Source organism: Heterodontus francisci, chromosome 3 (genome assembly GCF_036365525.1).
Source record: "Heterodontus francisci isolate sHetFra1 chromosome 3, sHetFra1.hap1, whole genome shotgun sequence".
Taxonomy (NCBI): Eukaryota; Metazoa; Chordata; class Chondrichthyes; order Heterodontiformes; family Heterodontidae; genus Heterodontus; species Heterodontus francisci.
The window spans coordinates 65,579,694-65,597,202 of record NC_090373.1 but is presented as its reverse complement, the minus strand read 5'-3'; the positions used below and the strand labels follow the sequence as shown (position 1 = coordinate 65,597,202).

The 17,509-nt window shown below is 40.5% G+C and overlaps 1 protein-coding gene across 1 annotated transcript in view; it reads right to left on the bottom strand.

The window, feature by feature from the left end:
- Positions 1–5,294: 5,294 nt before the first annotated feature.
- ddx1 (DEAD (Asp-Glu-Ala-Asp) box helicase 1) overlaps positions 5,295–17,509 on the bottom strand; it is a 71,160-nt gene continuing 58,945 nt past the window's right edge. The window contains exons 24-26 of the mRNA XM_068022760.1: positions 13,877–13,972; positions 9,873–9,993; positions 5,295–5,650 (exon numbers count right to left, since the gene is read on the bottom strand). Of these exons, the coding sequence (XP_067878861.1) occupies positions 5,520–5,650; positions 9,873–9,993; positions 13,877–13,972 (348 nt within the window). The 3' untranslated portion in view covers positions 5,295–5,519. The remainder of the gene's footprint in view (positions 5,651–9,872; positions 9,994–13,876; positions 13,973–17,509) is intronic.

The window sequence follows — 17,509 nt, the reverse complement described above, 5'->3', positions numbered from 1 at the left end:
ATTACTTTTAACTGTTTAAGAATATAATTAAACTAGTCACAGCCTGTTACATTTTATGATGAAAATTATACAGTAAGCACAGTCTAAACAATTAGGTTTACAATACATGGCATGGTAGCTCACCAGCACAAGCCTGCATCAGAAGTCTTGTGTTTTTTCCATACATGGTTATGTCAATACTCCAGATTTTCCACCGATCTTCCACTGAAGTTAAAGCAGGATATCAGGAGAAAGCACATGAAAATTCCAGGCGCAAATTTCTAACTTGCACTTACAACTGCAGTAGTATATTAATAATGCATTTTTTGGGGTGAGCATTAACCTAAATACAATTTGCACTGATTAGCAGAATTTAGGCAGTTGTGATTAATGCTGTTGATGAAGGGCATATGGGATTTTTTTTATGTTACAATTGTGAACATTCAAAGGCACACAATTAAACTGTATGGCGTTTGAAGTAAAGCACACCCATACAATACCATGGCAACATCTAGATGAGAAAAAGCACAGTACTTTGTGCAACGATGAAGTGCAGATTGTGCTGGAGCAACAGTGCCACCATATGGCAAGCCTGTGGATCACCTAACGGTCCTACCCCATCCACTTTCACTTGCCACCGCAAAAAAAACCCTCAGAATTAGTTGGAAGAATGGAGTTGCTTTTAATAAGACACCAATAAGGTGATGTTTGTTTCTAAGCTGGACAGCTTCAGTCTCAAGTCAGACTCCACACTGAGCCAGTTCCTCTTTTTTCCTCAGCCCCACAAGTGTTGAAAATACAATCTCACAGTTATACGTTATAACAGTAACACATATCTTGGTTACAAAACTACATTGATTTTGCTCAGCCTTATGATGACTTGTGCTGATGCATGCAGCCAATGAACAGCAGACAGTGCTGGCTACATGCAGAAATCATTATAATTAGCAGGCAGCATGAAGTTGGTGTGCTGCCTGCATCACACTCAATGAACAAATTACATATCACAATCTCCTTGTCCATTTTCAGGGGCAAACCAATTTAAAGCCCACAGATTCATGTGTATCACACACAGCTGGCCACCCACCACCAACCTTGTTGAATTCTATTGGGACTCACTTTACCAAAATTGTCCAATACTTTAGGATCATGCTGGGTAGCAAAGATAACCTCCAGCTTCTTTTGTCCACTCCCAATTGTCTCCTTAAACCCTTCTCTCACCTGCTAGAAATACAAGTGACTCATGATCTAACTCACATCAAGACAGAGTCCATTCATTCACCTGCCTCTGCTGTTTCCCCCCTCATCCATCAAGTCAAACCTCCACCCACCCTAGCTGAACCCCCTATTTCGAGTTCCACTTCCATTTTCCCTACACCTTCTCAAAGCTCATCTCAGCCACAACACCCACCTTCTTCTCCCTCCACCCCAGCCACACGAAACTGGCCACTCAACTTCTCCCTGCTGCAACGAAAACTGGAATTGCATATTGTCCCCTCCCTTTCAAAAACACTATCACTCCCTTAATCAAAATATCCATCCTCAACCCGTCCTAACAAGCATCTCCAACCACCGTTCCCTCTCCGAAGTCTTTGAACGTGCTATCCTCTGTTCATCTCCTGTTATCCAACTTCATAGGGCAGCCTTATTTGGTTCCACTCTTATCTACTTGATCGTAGCCTGAGCATTTCTACAAATGGCTTCTCTTCCCAACCCCAGCACTTTCATCCCTGTCCTCCCAGCCAGTATCTATGGCTTGCTCCTCTTCGCCATCTACATAGTGATCTGTGGTGACATCAACTAAAACAGAATAAGCTTCCATATGTACAATGGTGACATCTACCTCTACCTCTCCATCACCTCTTTCAATTCCTCTAATGCCTCTGGATCTTACACAAGCAATCTGATAGCACGATCAAAAATAAGCTGATCATCTTTGACTGCTGGTAGAAACTGTACCTTGCCAGTGTCTTAATTCTCCTCTTACCAGGATGTTTGCAACTTTGCTGTACTATTCAATCCAACTTCATATGCTCTTCATCACTGATCACTTTCTTCCAGTTCTGTATTACTTCCATCTGCCCTTACCTCAGCCCATTTTCTACTGAAACCGTTATCCATGCCCTTTTCACCTCAACACTTGACTATGCCAATGCTCCCCTGCCCAATGTCTCATCCCCCCACCCGCTGTAAACTTCAGTTCATCCACAAATCTGTTGCTCATAATCCTATCCTTCAAGTCCTGCTAGACCATCCTTCCTGAACTACAATTTTACTTCTCACATTGAATATTTCCACAGCCTCACCCCTCCTTATCTCTGCAACCTCCTCTAGTACTACCCTGTCCCAAATACTCTCTTCCTCCAACTCTAGCAGCATGTGCATACCTGCTTCTTGTGCCTCTTCATTGCTGCACTTTCAGGCACCTGTTTCATGCTCTGTAATCCACTTCCCAAAACCTACTGCCTCTCAACATCACTCTCCCAAATATCCACTTCTTTGGGCAAGATTTGGCCACCCCTCCAAATGCCTGCTTCTTTGGTTCAGCATCCTTTAACCTTACATGTCTGAGCATTTTTTTCCTACATTAACAGCATTATACAAATGAAAATTATTGACCTTGTAGTTAGTTACATTAAAGTATGCGTATGGGAAGCTGCAAGCTGAAATGTATTGTGATGGCAGGTAGCAGCTTTGTGAAAAGCCTATACATCAAGGAGAGACATTGAAAAAAGTTCCTTGTACTGATTATCAAAATTAAGTAATGAAAGCAAACTGCAGAAAATTCTGGTAATGCTGCTGAACAGCATTGTGTATGCATTAAGTCACTGCAAATAATCCATTTCCATGTCACATTCTTTGATAACTTGCAGGGAGAGACTATTTCAAATATTTCCAAGTTAGGAATTGGTTTGAGACTCTATAGTTAAACAGATATGTCTTCTGCAGTGGTTGCGGGTGGGGGGCGGTTGCGGTGGGGAATGAAGGAATATTTACTCTAGAGTAGGATAATTTTTGATGCAAGCAATCTTTCATACGGATCAGTGACAAAGGTTACTGTATAATCTATTGGGCCGAATAGCCTGTTTCTGTGCTGTGAAGTCTATGTAAGCACAGCTGGGGCATCTTCTGGGTGCACTGTAAGATTCCATTTTGTGCCTTATTCCTTTATTTTTGGTGGGTTCAGCTTGTGGGAGACATTGGCAAAGCCACATTTATCATCCATTGTTAATTACTGAAAGGGCTGGTAGACTTTCTCCCTGAATTACTTTACCCATTTTGCTGAGGGCACATCCACAATGTTATTAGGTACAGAATTCCAAGATTTTGAGCAAGCAACAATAAAACAATGTTGATATATACCCAATTAGGAATGCTGTGTGATGTGGAGGGAAACTTGCAGGTTATGGGGATTCCATAATCTTGTTGCTTCGCTTTCCACCTGATGGTAGATGCTGTGGGGTTTAAGGTAGTATCCAAGTTTGACAAGACCACCTTGTAGATAGCTCTCAATACTCAGTACATACTGCAGGCTGAAATCCATTGGCACCAATCAAGCAGACTGCTTTGTTCTAAATGATGTTAAGCTTGGAGTATTGTTACACTTGCAGTCACACAGGTGAGTGCTGAACATGTTATCACATTCCTGCTGAACCTTATAGATGATTTAAGAAAGGTCAGGTGGTAAGCCACTTATCACAGAATACCCAATCTCTGCATTGCTCATAGCTATATTGTTGATGTGGCTAGTTTAGTTAAACTTCTGCTTAATGGTAATTCCATTTTGTATGTTTATCCTATAAAAAGGTCAACCTACTATATTTTCTAGAGATTGATTCCCAGTACTTGCACCCAAGACTGGGGAACACTCAAAGAAACCTCTAAATTGGCCACTTTAGGTAACAGAATATTTGATATGCTGCCTAACTATAGAAAGGCAGGAAAGTTGATCCTTAGCTTTAACAAGCATATGCTCAATGCAAGGAATAAAAGGCCTTATAGCTGAATAAAACTGGTCAGAAGTTGTAGTGCTTAAATACAGTGGGGAAGACATTTCCGTGTGCTTTGCAAAACCATCAACTTAACAGCTATAGTCCTATGGACTATGACTGATGCAGAATAAAGAATCTATATTGATTTGCTGAAGTAAAATTATTTTGAAAGCTACTATCGCAATTTTTTTTGTATTCAAGGTGGGGGCAGTGCTGATTGATACACGACTCAACATTCAATAATCTTCGGATGCAGGCTGCCCTAATATTCAACTATAGTTTCATAAAAGCATAATTTGCAAGGGTATTCAGTTTAGCCTCCTTACAGACTCTAAAAGGATGTTGCTAATTTGTACTGAATTGTGGCATCAAACTGATCAACATGATTTTGTACAGGAAATTAACATGGCTGACCTGTACTTGCATTTCACCGAGTCAGGGTCCTGCCATTTCCAAAATTCAGTGACATATTAGAACACCACCAAATGCAGGTGCAGCATTTTCTGTACTTCTGCCAAGAAACATGCAAGTATGGCTTAAACCACCAGCAGATTTTTGTGCTTCTTTGATCATAACCCAAGAGTTGTGGGCAGGCTATCATCTTGAATTTGGAGGGTGTGGACTTGGGTATAGAATAAACCTTTCTCAGCAGTTGCAGTAGATTACAGGTATGGAGTCTAGGAGCAAGAGGAATAGGTCTAGGTTTTTCAACTATAACAACTCATTTTAATGGGCCACTGTCTACACGAACATTAAGCATTTATATGGATCTTAAAGCTGCATTAAAATTAGTTTTCTCAAAGTACCTTTAATACTGCACTGGATTTATGGGTGCTATCAAGTCATGTTAGTGATTGAGAATGGAGCATTTTGCATTCTGTCAACCACCTTCATGCCACATTATGGGTTGTTCTGCTCTGTAGGCTTGTACAAACAAAGGCACTTACTGCAGTAAAAGAAAGCTTTCATCTAAAATCAGTCCAAGCTGAATTCATACTAAGGGTTCCCAGGGTTGACAGAGGGAGGAGTGGAACAGAGGAGAGAAAAAGCATACCCAGTCCCACTTAGACTAGAGGCAGCAAACTGTTGATTTAAAAGTCTAATATTAGCCATAAACTGAAATGTGAGTAACCAATGGTTTCAGTAACTTTTTCTTCGTGAGTCGAATGGTGACCCTGGAATTTGTCCAGCTGGCATGAAAAACATGATCAAGATCTACTTCCTTTGTGGAAGGAATAAAAAAAAGTTGGGGCGGGGGGGGGGGCAGGGTTGGAAATCACACTTTCCATTCACATACGTTTTCTCAAATCACACAACCCACAATAATTTTTGATCAGTTTATTCACCAAAGCAATTCTGGTGCTTCATGTTTCATCATCACATTAAGCTCATGTGTAAATGCAGTTGATCATTGAAATACAGGTTGACATACAGACCTTAGTGTTTATTAACCATTTCTAGATGTCGTTTTGCAGTAATAAACATTTTTAAACTTCTTTTGTAACTTGTCAGCTTCTTTGTTGCACTAAACTGAGACGCATGCTACAATCAAAAGCGTCTGAACAGTTGATTGGGAAGATAGCCAAAATGTAAGAAAGAGGATTGTGCCTCCTTTTCAAGAGCAGCCAGCTCTTGTACTGTAGATGCCAAAGCATCAACGTGGCCCTTGTACTGCCCACCTGCCAAGAAGAGGAGCAAAGAAAGTTAAAATTAAGACAACTTTGAATTACTTGGTCAGTTTGTTCCCATTAAGTCTCATCAGCTAATGTGACACACATTCACTATTAAAGATGCCAAACCAGGTTATTGTTGTTGCTATGACTTGATGGGAGCAGCTCAATGAACGTATTTAACACAATTGAAGATTCATAAAAGGAAAATGAAACCCATGGGTAAAAGTGTATGAAAAAAGTCATTTTGTGACAACAGCAAATAGACATTTCAAAATAAGTAGAGCACACAGGAAACACAAGTACAATCTCATACCACACAAGCTGAATTTGCCTTAGACTGAACTGGTACTCTATACTTCTCCTGAAAGTAGCCAGACTCCAATGTTGCTTTTGTTCTAAGGCAACTTCCTCTCCCATACTTATAAAATTAAAAACAATGGGGGGAATTTTATACTCTCCCCCACCTTGGGTTTGGAAACAGGGAAAGGATATAAATCGGGTGGGATAGTGGCAGAGAGAACGCCGCCACCTTCCCACCTCCATCCAAATTAAGTCCAGGGCGGGAAAGCTGGTAAGTGGCCTTCCTGCCTGCTGCCAATTGAGGCCCATAAGTGGTCAATTAATGCCCAATGAAGGGACTCATCCCTCCTCTGGCAGAATAAGCCCAGTGGCAGGCACAGGGAGCACACTAAGCAGATCCGTAGGGAGGGAGGGAGGGAGGGACCCTTGTTAAAAGGCACAGTGCCTGAACGAGAGACCCGACATCGGGAAAGGGGGGGGGGGCACTGAGAGCCACCCCTTGCCGCCGACACCCCTATAACCCTCTCCCCCGTGACACCACTCCCACTGTGTTTTACCTGTGGCCTGGTTCCAGAGCCTCGCAAGAGTGTTCTACTAGCAGCAGTCACTGCCTCCATAGGGGCGCCGCTCAGTTAAACAGCTGCTGACCTCAGATTGGACGGCAGCTCTCAGCAGGCAGGACTTCTGCCGCCAGGGTCCTTGATCCTGGGGAAGACTCACCACTGTCCACTTACGTGTCTAATTGGCACCTCAGCAAGCCTTCCCCAGCCAATATGCGTGACACGGTTCAAATCATAGTTTCCAGGTAAACTTTGTTTTTTGGATTCAGCCAAGGAGAAATTTGCCAAGTTTTGGAGTAAGGGTCATGGAATGGGACTAATGGGATAGCTCTTTCAAAGAGCCAGCACAGACCTGATAGACTCATACCTGAAGGTTCTATGTATAAAAAGTGTTCTTCCTCGATCCTCAAAAACATTTCAATGTGAGTTTGGGACTTGTGAAAAATTAAACAACCTGAATAAATTCATTTCATGATCGTACAGGAACGGAACAGCACCATGAATTTTATAATTAATGAAGCAAAACAAAAACCAGCAAGGTACTCAATTATTAATTCTTGTAAGACAGTTTGGTATAGTCAGGTGCAACTAATTAAGTAACCTTTTACAAGCTCAAGCTTGTAAATACGTCATCAATACTGAACAAACAAGGTGGATGAATGGCTCATGACCCTTGAACAGATGACTGTCTTTAAGGCCTTGCTAAGGCATTATTAGTACTTAATTTCCTGCCAGTAAATTAAAGGGAGGAATTACATAATTAAAAATGTGTTTTGTAAAACTCAAAATCTAATAAAGTTTCTAACAGTCAGCTATAAATATCTTGGAAAGTTATCCACAGACATAATCCAGCACATCACAAAAGCAGAACTTCCAGTATGCGAGTCAAAGATGTTTCATTTCATGCTTATGTCTCCAAGGGAAAGCTGGAAGCTTACCAATATATGAACTTAACTATTACAACAGCAAAGTTCAGTTGCTGTTCACTCAGTGGCATGCTGTGGATAAACCTGGCTTGGTTAATAACAAATACCTTTTGGAATGGGTGATGCAGAATGCTTTCAAGCAAGCTAACTTAGACATATGAAACTCTGGACATAAATAGTAAAAATCCTGATCTAATTTTCAGTGTTGTGGGGCAGGGAAGAGAAAAAGAGGGGAAAATTAAAATTTCAAGAACCAACATTTTTAGATGAATTTAAAACCTATCCAGCTCCAGCTGCTCTTCACACAAAGATTTGAAAAAATAACTGCATAAAAGTCTGTGGGGTTAGATCAGTGAAATAAGTAATCAAAAAAAGACTGGAAACACCTCACCTAATAATTTAGGCCATGCCTTTAAACAGAATAACCTACACGAACTGCAAATTTTTAATCACACAGTCGGGGAGCATTGCTCATACCACCTTCAGGTTTAAAAATGGAAAAGAGCAAGAAACAAAATCAAATGTAAACATTTTTACCTGAAGGAGCTAAATTTCAGTAAGTGAAAAAGGAATCTGGCCCAGATGGATTGGGATCGAAAATTGGCAGAACAGTAATTAAACAATGGGAGAAGCCTTCAAAGAGAACAGAGTAAACATATTCCCAAAGAAGGAGAAAAGCTCATCCAAAGCTAAAGCTTCTTGCATGATTAAAACTCTAGAGATTAAAATGAAACAGAAACAGAAAAATAGGCTTACGACAATTGTAATGTTGGGTGCAAACCAAGCTGAATATAGAAAATATAGAGGAGGAGATCTAAATAAGAGGGGTAAAGAGAATAGATTAGTGGCCAACATGAAAAAGGATCCCAAAAGTCCTCTATAAACATATAGATAGTCGAAGAGTGGGATTGATTAGAGATCAAAAAGATCTACTTTAGGAGGAGAAAGGCATGGTGGAACCTTTGCAATGACTTCACTAAAGAGGGTGCTGACAATGTGACAGTAAAAGGTGGAGGTAGTCGCGATAACAAAAGTTAGGCTTAGATTTTGCAGTCAGTGACAAAGCAATTGCACTCACTGCTGACCTGGAAAGAAAGCTGCCCAAAAAGATCTCTTTGTTGGAAATTTCCCTGTTCCTAACAGTAGTTTAAAATCGGGCGCCAAATCAAGGCAACATCTTGGGTGTGGTAGCAGTGATACTAGCAAGCAGGCAGGGAATCAAATTGAAGTATTCACAAACAACAAACCAGGAAGTTAAAAGCACTTATAATACTTCACTTTTAGTTTTCAGATAGCAAAATAAATGTATGACTGTACTAAGGTTGAAGCTAAAGTAAAGATAAACAGATCAAAAAATAGTAGTTTCTAAAAATGTGGAATTTTTAATCATTGTGGAGAAATTTGACATTCCACAAATATAAAATTAGCTTTTCAGGGCCAATGAGGGTGTTTAGCAGTAATTATGAAGTTAGCGTGCGGTTACAAACCCAGTTACACTCCATTCAACAAGACATAACTTTTTCCAGGGGTTTTTAAAGAGAGACAGACAGGGATAAGAGTGATTCTTTCGTCAATTCATGATTGCAAGGGAGATGGCATGTGGGAACCTCTACAGCACACCCTATGGAGCATAAACTCACTGACAGCAACTTCTGGATTTCCACATTATTCTGTGCATGTGTAACTTCCAAAGTTTCAGTGGAGTAATGACGGCGAACACAGCCAATTTCACTTTATGGCCTGGATTTTGCTGTGGTAATTAAAGTACAAAGGCAAGAAGTTGTGGTAATTTAAAAAAAAAAACTGGTTAAGCCTCAGGAGTATTGTGTTCAATTCTGAGCACCACTATTTAAGAAGGAGGTCAAGGCCTTAAATCAGGGTGCAGAAGAAATTTCCTAGAATGGTACCAATGATGAGGGACTTCAGTTACGTGGAGACACTGGAGAAGCTGGGGTTGTTCTCAAAGCAGAGATGGATAAGAGGAGATTTGAGGAAGTGTTCGAATCACGAACGACAGAGTAAACAAAAGAGAAAATATTTTCTGTGGGAGAAGGATCAGAAACCAGAGGACAGATTTAAATTGATTGGCAAAAGAACCAGAGGTGGCATGAGAAATTTGTTTACTGTAGTGAGTTGTTGTGATCTTGAAGGCACTGCTTGAAAAGCTGGAGGAAGAAAATTCAATACCAATCTTCAAAAGCGAATTGGATAAATACTTGATTGGAATTTTTTTTTTTTATATACAGGGCTACAAGGAAAGAGCAGGGGAGTGAGACTAATTGGATCGCTCTTTCAAACAGCTGGCAAAGGCATGGATGGGTTAATGATCTGATGCCCTCCTCCTATGTCATTCTATGAATCTTTGAAAAACAATGGTAGTAGTAAATGGATTTTTAAAAATGGCCATTTTAACATATCAAAGCTAGTCTCTAAAATACTCACCCCCTAACGCTTTTTTCTTTCCATAGACTACTTTGCCATCAAATTCATCCACTGGTATTTTCAGGTCAGGCTCAACTTGAGTGATGACAACGTTCAAGTGTTCTTCAATGTCAGTCAACAGCTTGAAAGAATTCAGATGGTTCATTATTTTCTTGGCTGAGATACTAAATGGTATGCACAGAAATAGTAAAAATATTTTCAACTGACAATCCACCAGAATCTTTACACACAAGAACTGAACCTTAGTAACTATAGCAGGCACACAAACCCATTATATTATCCGGAAAACGGATTTTAATGCTGCAAACTCACTGTTCTTTTCGAAAATTAGGCAATCAGGGCATGAACAAATGATGAGAGTGACCGAAAATAGAGCAGATTTACCTGCTTTTTGGGGGTTATTCAAAACAAGGCTTGGATGAATTCTTATTCAGAAGGAAGGCAAGGGCTATTATTTGAGACTCGTGTATGCTTTGAAAAAGGTAGGTTTGATGAATGTATAGCCTTTTGCCAAAAACATTACTATGTATTTAACCTCAATGGCTCAATCGGTAAAAACAGCACGTAGCTGCGCACATTTACAGCTACATAGACCAAAATATCCAAGTCAAATTCTTAAGTCAGTGCAAGGTAGCTAATCTTAACCAGGATGGGGGGGGTGATGATGCTACTATTGATCACAAACTAAGCTAAGAAAAAAATGCTTTTCACTTTACCACAATGTGCATTGTCACAATCACGTGGTGTGACGTGGGTAGTTCCCACTTGTTACGACCGAGGCAGGAGGAATGCACTTTTTTCTAGTTCCACTTCTCCACATGTCAACATATATTTAAATGTTTACCCAATTACCGATATTAGTTTAGTTTAGAGATACAGCACTGAAACAGGCCCTTCGGCCCACCGAGTCTGTGCCAACCATCAACCACCCATTTATACTAATCCTACACTAGTTCCATATTCCTACCACATCCCCACCTGTCCCTATATTTCCCTACCACCTACCTATACTAGGGGCAATTGCTAATGGCCAATTTACCTATCAACCTGCAAGTCTTTGGCATGTGGGAGGAAACCGGAGCACCCGGAGAAAACCCACGCAGACACAGGGAGAACTTGCATCTGCATGGTCAATCATAGACTCTATTTTTGTCTCAGAATAAAATACACCAACCAGGTTTCTTCAGTAAACAAAATTATCAGTTTATTATAAAACAAGACTTAATCAGTAACGAAGCAAAGCAGTAACAGATTGAAATATGAAAGTTCCCTTTTTACCTTATCCTCATACACACAGGTCAACCGAAAGAGATTATCTCTTAAGAGCTCGGTTACAAAAAAGACAAAAATAAGACTAATTTGGCCAAATACTTGCTAATTCTTGAAGAAAAAAAAAAGGAAAGATGTCAGTTGCCTCTGTTTAGTTTGGCGTCCCAAATATGCATAGTGGGCTGTCACTGGGATCTTTCTGGAGCAGTTCTTTTCAGGTGACATTGAGGATCAGTTTGGCAGGCTTTTCAGGAGAAATGCAGCATCAGTTTCTCTTTCTTACACTTGATTCTCAGGAAGTTCTCAAAGAGACAGAAGAGGTGCAGATGGTGACTGCTCTCTTGGCTGTTTTCTCCAACTGCCTTTACAACAGTTTACACCAACAAACTGTCCAAAGCAAAACCAAAAACAATATCCCAAGAGTCAAGCCTTCTGACTGCTATAAATCTTGACCTGTCACTTCTCTGTAAACATCTCCCCCAAGTCAAAAAAGCCCCTGCTGGATATTTATCTGAAGATAGGTGACTTCCAGTAAATGTTTTCAAACCAGACCCGTGTCCTTTCAATGACCCCAGTGAAAAAAAAAGGTCCATAGAATCCTTTTCAGTTTGCCCAAATAAAACAATGTCCATAATTCTAAAAGAAGAGTCCTAAAAAAAAAAATGGAAGCACTTTGATAGCACACTGTTCAACCCTCCACCAGACCAGTGCAAATGCATTTGTACTAATTGTTTTATCTTTAAACAGAAAATCCTTTATTGATTAATATGCCTTATCCTGAAATTGTCACAACCACATCCATTCACGCATTTGCTCACACACCGACGGGAAAAAGGAAGGTGGTTTTTAAGTGAGGGGGGAAGGTTACGATAAGTCTGTTGAATTCTCTTGGAAATCAAGTTCTTGATGAATGCTGGCCCGAGAGGATTGTAGATTTATCTCTTGATTGAAGGCTCCATTGAAGACTGTGGGTTACTTCTAGCTCTTGCTGCTGCAAAATGTAGATGCTGGATTCTGCAGCAGGGCACATGCTTTTTCTGGCTTGGCTGGAACACAAGCTGTTAGGATGTTGCTGCCATCTCTGGCTGCCTTTTTTTTTTGAAAAAGGTAAAGCCGTTATCTCACCTCCTGTTCGGAGATGCTCTGGTCTCTTGCACATGGCGATCGCACAATGGTCAAGGATGTGACCACTTCACAGCTTCTTTGTTTCAGAAGGCGACATTCAATTCTGGAATGTTTTTGGATAGTTGTAGGATGGGTTACGTTGACACCTCTTAGCTTTGAGGATTTGTCCTTTGTCTTTGTCAGATAGCGTGAATACACAAAAGGCCAATCCCTTTTTCTTCAGTGCCCATTTTGGACCATTGCTCAAAACAAACATTCATTTTTTAAAGACAAAGACTGTCTTTCATAACTCTTCAGAGTTAGTCCACGATTGTTGCATCATTGCACTTCCAGTGTGCGTGACAATTAACAATAGGCAGGGTCAAATGGCTCAACTGTGAGCAAACTGCTATCATCATAGCCTCTGGGAACATAAACTTATATTCTATTTTACATGGTAACAAACCTAATCTTTATAAACAGCACACCCTCTGACTTACCATGAACAATGCCAATGGAGATTCAACAATTTAGTTTGAATGTCACATTATTACAGATGCAAAATAATTTTATTAAAAACCCTAATCATGTTATTTGCGTTTATTGTGGGGAAGAACCAGGCATTTACAATCAGCTACCAACCTGTAGAAAGAAGTTACTGACTTCATGTTCTGGTTTAAAAAAAAACTGACCTCAGCTGATTACAGAAATTAAACCCAATGGCTTTAAAGAATACTACACTGGACACAAGGTGAAATGCTCCCATTCTCGTCTGCATTCTTGGATTCATCATAAACATTGTCATGGAAAGTCTGCTACTATGCAAAAAATACAAGATGTATGGAAGTGTTATAGTGTGCAACACATTCCCAAATTCTAAAGATTACAAACTTTTTGTTTCTGTTGCACTTTAAGACATCAGATACCACCTTTTGGACATTTTGTTCTCTATCTTTAATAGGGAGGTTGTTCGTAATCAGTTTCCAACATACCAGTCACCAAAGTTGAGGTGATAGTTGCATACAAAGTCAAAATTTCCTGATGTGAGGTGAACAAAAAAAAAAATCTAATTTTATGTAAGCTTGAGAAAGGAAAAAGCAAGTTGATGTCCAAGTTTACAACTATAGATTGCTTTTCAAGAAGTCCTCTAAGCAGACTGTATATTATTTGTATCTGTTCATGACTCTAATTGAACCAAATGCCTCTTATCTAACAGGGGCGCGAGGGGGACGGAGAGAAAGGAAAAAATTTGGGGCATAGATTATTTTCATTTAGATCGGGATTTGATTTTAAGTACAATAATGTAACCTCTTTCTTGTTTAAACCTATGAAAACCTATCAGATTAGTTCTTTGATTTTAGCACATAAAGGGCAAGCACATTCACTATTTAAAAGAAACAAACCCTGTTGTGGTCAAACAAGGAAGAGGGGGACAAAAGGGGAGCCTTTTGACCCCTCCTCACCGGACTGGAACAGCCTAAATAGAACATTTTTTAAAATTTAGGTGACTGACCATCCAGATAGACTGACAAACCAAATAGGTGAAAGAGTTTACAATTTTTTTTTAAAATCACACAAGCTGACATGATGAAAGTCTATAAACTTATAAGATTTTAAAATATTCAATGTACCTGCAATTCATTGTACCATATGGTGCATCCACCCTGATCTTTCAGTCTGGTGTTGTAGCAACCTCTTCCACGAGTTCCACATACATGGTACCAAACCTAGAAATGGTTAAAATAAGCTTTTGTTAGTCACTCGTTTCTAATAGCGGTCATGTCTCCAAGAGATTGTATTGTATGACCAGTCAAATACTGCAAACATCAGTTTCAGTAACCAAACTAAAAGTGGCAACACATCAACATCATCTGACTTGCAGTTCAAATGAGTTATAATGTAATGAAGAGTCAGCGAGTTGTGGACATTTCAATAAAGTTATCAAACTCAAACATTGCTACACATTTAAATTTTAGGTGCCAATTGTTCAAAACAGGGATTCTAACCTGTGAGCTACAAGACAGGACATCTTCATGCCAAACAGCAGAAGCAGCATGCAAGGGACTGGGCTAAGTGATCCCACAACCAACAGATCAGATCTAAGCTCTGCAATCCTGCCACATCCAGTCGTGAATGGTGATGGACAATTAAACTGACAGCAGGAGCAGACTCCACAAAACATCCCCATCCTCAACAATGGGGCAGCCCAGCACTGCAGTGTAAAAGACAATGCTGAAAGATTTGCATCCATCTTCAGCCCGAGGAGTTGCCTCTCTGTAGGATAAAATATTAATCAGGAAATAATGGAGACATGTTAGACGGGCACTGCAATTATCATGGGTGATTTTAATCTGCATATAGACTGGACAAATCAAATTGGCAAGGGTAGCATGGAAGACGAATTTGTAGACTGCATCAGGGAATGTTTTAGAACAATACATTGCAGAACCTACCCGGGAACAGACTATTTTAGATTTGGCAATGTGTAATGATGTAGGATTAATAAGAGATCTCGTAGTTAAGGATCCTCTTGGGGGAAGCGATCATAACATGGTAGAATTTCAAATTCAGTTTGAGGGTGAGCATCTTGTGTCTCAAACCAGTGTCTTCAACTTAAACAAGGGCAATTACAGAGGTAAGAATAAAGAGTTGTCTAAAGCGGGCTGGGAAGATAGACTACAGGGGAAGGTCAGTGGATGAGCAGTGGCAGACGTTTAAGTAGATATCTCGTAACACTCAGCAAACATTTATCCTAGTCAAAAAGAAGGATTCGATGAGAACAATGAACCACCCATAGATAACAAAGGAAGTTAAAAGGAGAGTATCAAATCAAAAATAAAGGCGTACAAAGCAGCAAAAGCTAGTGGTAGGCCAAAGGATTGGGAATTTTTTTTGTTAAAACCAGGTGACTAAAAAACTAATAGAGGGAGAAAATTAATTATGAGTGTAAATTGGCAAGAAATATAAAAACAAACAGCAAGAGCTTCTATGGGTATATAAAAAAGGAAGAGAGTAGCGAAAGCAAGTGCGGGACTTTTACAGCACGAGACTGGGTAATTAATAACAGGGAAATGGCAGATAATTTAAACCAATATTTTGCATTGGTCTTCACGGTGGAGGACACTATAAACATCCCGACAATAATAGATGAGCAAGGTGTAAATGGGAGGGAGAAACTTGTACCAATCTCTATCACGAGGGAAAAGATGCTGGACAAACTGATGGGACTAAAGGCAGGACCTGATGGCCTGCATCCAAGGGTTTTAAAAGTAGTGGCTGCAGAGATAGTGGAAGCATTGGTCATAATATACCAAAACTCACTGGATTCCGGTAGGGTATCAGCAGATTGGAAAACCGCTAATGTGATGTCCCTATTCAAGAAAGGACAGAGACAGAAAGCAGGAAACTGTAGACCAGTTAGATTAACATCTGTCATTTGGGCGGCTTAGTGGTTAGCACCGCAGCCTCACAGCTCCAGCGACTCGGGTTCAATTCTGGGTACTGCCTGTGTGGAGTTTGCAAGTTCTCCCTGTGACCGCGTGGATTTCCGCCGGGTGCTCCGGTTTCCTCCCACAGCCAAAGACTTGCAGGTTGATAGGTAAATTGGCCACTGTAAATTGCCCCTAGTGTAGGTAAGTGAATGGTGGGGATGTGGTAGGAGAATGGTGGGGATGTGGTAGGGAATATGGGGTTAATGTAGGATTAGTATAAATGGGTGGTTGCTGGTCGGCACAGACTCGGTGGGCCGAAGGGCCTGTTTCAGTGCTGTATCTCTAAATAAATAAAATAAAATAAGAAAAATCCTACAGTCCATTATTAAAGGAAGAAATAGCAGGACATTTAGAAAAGCATAATGCAATTGAACAGAGTCAACATGGTTTTATTAAAGGGAAATCATGTTTGACAAATTTGTTAATAAAGGGGAACCAGTAGATGTAGTGTATTTGGATTTTTAGAAGGCATTCGATAAGGTGCCATATAAAAAGGTTATTGCACAGAATAGGAGCTCAGGGTATTGGGGATAATGTACTGGCAGGGATTGAGAATTGGCTAATACACACAAGGCAGAGATTCAGGATCACTGGATCTTTTTCAGGTTGGAAAGCTATAACTAGTGGGGTGCCAAAAGGATCGGTCCTAGGACCTGGTCGCCACACTACCAGAAGGACGCGGCGGCTTTGGAGAGGGTACAGAAGAGGTTTACCAGGATGTTGCCTGGTCTGGAGGGCATTAGCTATGAGGAGAGGTTGGATAAACTCGGATTGTTTTCACTGGAACGATGGAGGTGGAGGGGCGACATGATAGAGGTTTACAAAGTTATGAGCGGCATGGACAGAGTGGATAGTCAGAAGCTTTTTCCCAGGGTGGAAGAGTCAGTTACTAGGGGACATAGGTTTAAGGTGTGAGGGGCAAAGTTTAGAGGCGATGTGCGAGGCAACTTCTTTACACAGAGGGTGGAGAGTGCCTGGAACTTGTTGCTGGGGTAGGTGGTGGAAGCAGGTAGGATAGCGACGTTTAAGAGGCATCTTGACAAATACATGAATAGGATGGGAATAGAGGGATACGGTCCCCGGAAGTGCAGAAAGTTTTAGTATAGGCAGGCATCAAGATCGGCGCAGGCTTGGAGGGCCGAATGGCCTGTTCCTGTGCTGTACTGTTCTTTGACCTCAACTATTCACTATCTATATTAATGACTTAGAGGAAGGGACAGAGGACGTATATCCAAATTTGCTGACTATACAAAAATAAGTGGGAAGGCATGTTGTGGTGAAGCCACAAAGAATCTACAAAAGGATATAGATAGGTTAAGTGAGTGGGCAAAAACGTGGCAGATGGAATTCAATGTGGGAAAGTGTGAGGTCATTCACTTTGGTAGGAAAAATAAAAAAGGAAGATTATTTAGATGGAGAAAGACTACAAAATACTGCAGTACAGAGGGATCTGGGTGTTCTTGTACATGAAACACAAAAAGTTAGCACGCAAGTGCAGCAAGTAATTAGGAAGGCAAATGGAATTTGCAATGGGCCGAAGGGCCTGTTTCTGTGCTGTATGACAAGACTATAATTTTGGCCTTTATTGCTAGGGGGTTAGAGTTTAAAAACAGGGAAGTCTTGTTACAACTCTACAGGGTGTTGGTGAGTCCACACCTGGAGTACTGCGTACAGTTTTGGTCCCCGTATTTAAGGAAGGATATACTAGCATTGGAGGCAGTTCAGAAAAGGTTCAATAGGCTGATTCCTGGGATGAAGGAGTTGGCTTATCAA